Source organism: Camellia sinensis, chromosome 8, assembly GCF_055761805.1.
Source record: "Camellia sinensis isolate YWXY chromosome 8, ASM5576180v1, whole genome shotgun sequence".
NCBI classification, from domain to species: domain Eukaryota; kingdom Viridiplantae; phylum Streptophyta; class Magnoliopsida; order Ericales; family Theaceae; genus Camellia; species Camellia sinensis.
The window spans coordinates 117,160,013-117,165,821 of NC_138968.1; the positions used below are offsets into that span (position 1 = coordinate 117,160,013).

Genomic DNA, 5,809 nt, shown 5'->3' on the forward strand with positions numbered 1-5,809 from the left:
ACACCCAAGCAATGCAACACTGAGGCCGACGATCCCCACTCTTGGACCCTCAATGTCAATGGATCACCCCGCAAAGAAGGCAGTAGGGCTGGTCTCATCCTCACCGCCCCCGAGGGTAGTTATTTCAAGTGTGCTCTCCGCTTCCTATTTAAAGCAAGCAATAATAAGGCCGAGTATGAGGCCCTGATAGCAGGTCTCTGCCTAACCAGAGACATTGGTGTCAGCCATATCTGAGTGTTCAACGATTCCCAATTGATCGTGGGACAAATCATTGGGGAATTCGACGCCAAGGATGACACAATGCAAGCCTATAGGGATATTGCACTCTCCCTTGTTTGCCTTTTCAACACTTTCCATATCAAACACATCCCTCGATCAGAGAACTCCAACTTAGATGAAATGGCCCAATTAGCATCGGCTGACCAGTCCGACCTCATCCATGGAGTTCGTCTCGAATACCTGGCCCACCCGGCCACTTCGCCAACCTAGCTGGAGGTTCACGTCCTCCAAAATGAACCTATCCCATGGGCGGCAGACATCCTTTTATTCTTGACAAGTGGGGAGCTACCAGACGACAAATAGCAAGCCGTCAAAATCAGGGCCCGATCGTTCAATTACATCTTCATCAGCAGCCTCTTATACAAACGAGGATTTTCACGACCATGCCTCAGATGCCTCAATCCTGACCAAGCAACCTATGTGATGAGGGAAGTTTACGAGGGTGTATGTGGTAATCATTCGGGTGCCCAGTCACTAGTCCATAAAATACTTCGCACCGGTTACTTCTGGCCCACAATCAGAACCCCTCGCCACAATCAGCGAACGGAACACAACCAGATTCATCTGGCAGTTGATCGTATGTCGATTTGGCATCCCTCAAGCCATCGTCTCGGATAACGGCAAGTAATTCGACAATGCCAAGTTCAGAAAATTTTGTGCAGAGCTTCACATTCAGCCATGTTTCTCATCCCCAAGTCATCCTCAAGCCAATGGGCAAGTAGAGGTTACCAACCGTTCTCTCCTAAAAATCATCAAAACTAAGTTGGAAGCCACTAAGGGACTTTGGGCTGAGGAATTACCAAATGTACTATGGGCCTACACACTACCGCCCGAACCCCCACTGGAGAGACCCCCTTTCGCTTGACATACGGCGCTGAGGCAGTCATTCCAGTGGAGATCAGCCTGCTAACCCCGAGGGTTTTGCACCCAAATCCTGAACTCACCGAAGAATTACGTCGGGTTGACTTAGACCTGATCGAAGAGCTCCGAGAGACCATTGCTGTCAGACGGGCCTTGTATCAACAGAAAATGAGAGCACACTACAACCGCAAAGTCCAACCGAGGGAGTTTGCCGTTGGGGACCTAGTGTTGCGCGAAGTAACTCTCGCCACCAAAAATCCTGCCGAGGGCAAGCTGGTAGCCAAGTGGGAAGGACCTTACATTGTTAAGGCCAGACCTCATCCAGGCACTTACCGCCTCCAAGACATGGAAGGCCGAGATCTCCCCCACCCGTGGAACGCCAAACACTTGAAGCGTTACTTCCAGTAAAGTGCCATGTCCTATTGTTGTATTGATCAATTGTTGTATGACACTCTACACACTTCGTTATTTTTTTCATTTTCATACATGATGTAAATTTCTGATTAATAGGCTACACCTTAAATGACAATGACTTTGTATCTCCACTATCTGCGTTATGCTTCAATAACGACTTGTTCAACAGAGTTAATTAAAGCCTCAGCCAGACTGAGTTAATCAAAGCCTCAGCCAGACTGAGCACGAAGGGCTCAGCCAGACTGAGTTAATTGAAGCCTCAGCTAGGCTAAGTTAATCAAAGCCTCAGCCAGATTGAGTTAATTAAAGCATCAGCTAGACTGAGTTAATTAAAGCCTCAGCTAGACTGAGCACGAATGAAGAGGTCAGCCGATCCATTTTCGTAATTTCATATTACAGCATGGTTGCCATATTCAGTTTAAATCCAGGTCCACACTACGACGTCTTTTAACATTCTTTACAGTTTTAACTTTACATTTCTAATTCATTTAAAATCCAAGCCCATAGTCGTCCAAGCTTATTTTTCATTTCTAACACTCTTAACATTCTCATGCGCGCTCACTTTTGACATTTTGTGCACCATAGTTTTCTCACAAGTTAGACTGACTGCCCATTTGTAAACTTTTTACATCACAACCTACTAGCAAGTTTCACTGTTCATATACACGTCTTACTTTTGCAACTAGAAATGGCAACGGGGCGGGGCGGGGCGGGGCCGGGGATGACACTCCCCGTCCCCGGCCCCGATCCCCGACGGGGAACCCATAACCGCCCCCGTCCCCGTCCCCTAACGGGGATCGGGTTTCCCCGACCCCGAAATTCCCCGACCAAAAAATTAAAAACCTTGAGCAACATGTTCATCAACAAACAGAGAGAGAGATTTTCAACAACAGATCAACAAACAGATCTAACACAGATCAACAAATAGATCTAACACAGATCAAAAAATCAAAAGCCTTGACCAACATGTTCATCAACAAACAGATCAAAAAATCAAACACAGATCAAAAAATCAAAAACCTTCATCAACACAGATCAACATGTTCATCTTCATCTTCATCATTTTCAGATCTGAAGAACAAAATCAATAAACAGAGAACAAAATCAAAAGAGAGAGAGAGAGAGAGAGAGAGAGAGAGAGAGACAAGGAGATACCGTGAGAGGGAGAGAGGAGGAGCTGCGGTGAGGAACGACGGTGAGGGAGGAGCCGTCGCCGATATGGTGAGAGACGGTGCGGTGAGAGACGGTGCGGTGAGCGGCGGTACGGTGAGAAACGGTGTTGTGAGAGGAAGAGAAGAAGAACGGAGGTGCGGTGAGAGGAGACAGCATGAGGGGCTGCAGTGAGGAACAGATGAGAGAGAGCGAGAAGATGTGTGTGTGTGGGTTGCGTCTGCCAACAGTGCCCAAACCCTACACACACTCACACATATAATATATATAAAAGGGGCAATATAGTAATTTTACATCGGGGATTCAGCGGGGCGGGGATCGGGGACGGGGCCGGGCCGGGTCTGGGGCTGAAACATGTATCCCCGTCCCCAGCCCGAATATTATCGGGGATTCAATTTTTAATACCATCCCCGGCCTATCGGGGGTATTTTTCGGGGAATAACCACTCAATTCGGGGTCGGGGGATCGGGTCCCCGTCGGGCCGGGTTCCAATTGCCATCCCTATTTGCAACCATTCTTCATTAAATTCTACTCTGCCATTTTCATTATTTTTAAATTTACAACCCAGAAGAAACAAGGACAACAATGATACAAAAGAAAACTCGTTGTTATATTCACAAAATTTACGGTTACATACAACTTGCTGCAGAAATTACAAAAAAAAAAAAAAAAAAAACACAAAACACAAAACACAAAACAAAACAATGAAAGTACAATTTTCTACATAGATCACTCCTCCTCACTAGAGACCAGGTCCTCCTCCTCAATCCCCTTGTCCAAGGGAGTCTTGGCAACATCGTCTTCGTCTATCTTCACGTGGCTGAAGTCCACATTTAGGAACAACTCCTCCACTTTATGCTTAAAGGTCTTCCAGCCGCTGTCCCAGAATTCAACCATCTCATGCTTGTAGAAGTCCAACGGCTGGAAGCTCTGGATCACTTCCTCTTCACTCCTACTTCCAACGGCCGCTCCCGACGGCCCGGCCCCCCGTCCCCTTCCCTCGCCAAGCCCCTAGCAACTGCGGCATTGATGGCTATTTGGAATTCAGCAGACTCTTTGAATTGCTCTACCACTGCCTTGCATAGGTCTGGGTACGCCGCTCTCTCAGACGCCAGTCTGGCCCTTTCCTCCACCAGAGCCTTCTCCAATTCAGCGATCCGCTGATCTGCTTCTTTCTTTTCCTTCAACGACTGAGTTCGCAAATCCTCATTATTGGTCATTGCCTCGTCCCACCTCTCATTGGCGGTGATGCAGGCTTGTCGAACCAACTCTAGTTGCTTTTTCTCGCCCACCAGCTCGAACTCCAACGATACCACCTTGCGGCGTTCCGTTTCCAGCTTTGATTTGGGCGCGTGGAGCTCAGCATTAGCACGCTCTGCAACATGGCCCTGCACCATCGTCAGCACTTTCATCTGCTTTGCCTTCTGGGCATACTCCAGCCCTCTAGCACAAGCACTTCACGCGGTTTTCCTCCAACCCCCTGTCTCCGCTCTTAAACTTTCCAGCTGCGCCTTCACCTCCCCCAGCTGGGCCTCCCCTAGTGGCTCTACCTCCCTTTTTGCACGCGCCGCTTTGCTCAGCAAGGCCTCTGCCAAAGTCGTCACCTCCATCTAGGTTGGGCAAAGTCCCCTTAGCAGTTCGGCCTCTGTAAAACTCGCCATCGAGCGCATGGCCGCGTCCTCCACTACGCCCAAGAGCCGGTCTGTGACAGTCCTAGCTTTGCCTCCTTCTTCCACCAATCGACCAAATGCTGCTCGCACATGGTATATGGCGATCTTTAACCTAGCCTCCCCTCCTACTCCTTGAGGTATAGGAACCCCCCTTGGGCGGTTGCTCTACCCCTTGTTCGGACCCAGTTGTGCCACCCTCTACCTCCTTCATTATTTCCCCTAACTCCACCTCTAGGGTCACCTCTAGGGCCATCCCCTCCTTTATCCTTTTCAACACTGGCCTTTCCTCCCATTTCTCTGCCCTCTTCTTCTTCTTTAACACAGCCTCCACCTTCTTCTTGCTTTTTTCCTTCAGTGGATCCACTGGAGGCGGCAGTGGCTCAAAACCGCCCAAGTCCTTATCCTCCAGCAGTTTGGGGTGCTGTCGGATTCGCTCCCTCATAACCGGTTTAGGCAGACGGCCTAACTAGGACTCTTTGTATTTATCAGCCCTGGTGAAGGTCGTTCTATCCTTCGCCTCTTGCTTCTTTCTCATTGCCTCCAATTTTGCCAGTGCAAGGTCCCCGTCGGTCGTCTGCGGTCCCAACCTCGAGACAAACAAGGCTGAGGGCTGAACAAGGTTGTCCCACTTGGCGCCCTCCTTCTCCCTCCACGCCTTTACCTTCTTCACTCTCTCCTCTGCCTCTCCCTCCAGCCTTGGCTCCACTGACTTGGTTGGAACCCTCCACACTGTGCGCACTCCCATCCCCCCATTTGCTAACACGTAAAACCACTGTGGCCTCTAGCGCTTCATTGACGAGGGAAACCCCGCCACCAGGCCCTTACCCGCCGCCGCCGCCGCCTGTAAAGTCACCCAAGTTTCTTGTTGGTCAAAGCCTTGTAGCAAGCGAAAAACTCATCCACTGTCATCGCAGCCCCCTCGTTCGCCCGTGGCCACGCACTCGCACAAGCCATTTTAGCACATCCACTATTATCTGTGGGAGCGGCAACCTCAAACCCCCCTTTAATGCCTCTTCAAAAAGGGCAAACTCTGTTGGTCGAGCGTCGGATGGCCTCTCCTTTGACGTCGACAATTTTAACTCTATCTCCGCGGGAATCTGATACTTCTCATGCACCTCCTCCAACTCCTCCGCTGTAAACGTCGATTTGTCGGCCTTTGTATGCCAATGGTTTGGTTCTACTTGTCTAATTGGTTTCACAACTGCTATCAGCGTGGACGGACGAGGTCGTCCTGCGGGCTCCGCCTCACTTCCTGCCTGCTTCTCCACCCTGTATTGCTCTGCCAACTCCACCACGTCGTCGTCCCCCAATGAATCTAGTCTCATGGTGGGCACTTCATCTCGAGCCATCTCTCCTACGTATCTGCGTATAGCTTCAGAGGTTGGCACGAGGAAGTTTGCAAAGTGTTGCAGAGG

General features: G+C 49.8%; 1 protein-coding gene across 1 annotated transcript; it reads left to right on the forward strand.

Moving 5' to 3' along the window:
• Window positions 1-1,089: 1,089 nt before the first annotated feature.
• Window positions 1,090-1,548, forward strand: LOC145797999 (uncharacterized). Its single transcript, XM_082885441.1, has one exon. It carries the CDS (start codon window positions 1,090-1,092, stop codon window positions 1,546-1,548), a length of 459 nt encoding a protein of 152 aa, XP_082741567.1.
• The last annotated feature ends 4,261 nt before the right edge of the window (window positions 1,549-5,809 follow it).

Bases quoted from the DNA above. Each gene is read 5' to 3' on its own strand.
- LOC145797999 (XM_082885441.1), top strand. From the start codon at position 1,090: ATGGGCCTACACACTACCGCCCGAACCCCCACTGGAGAGACCCCCTTT.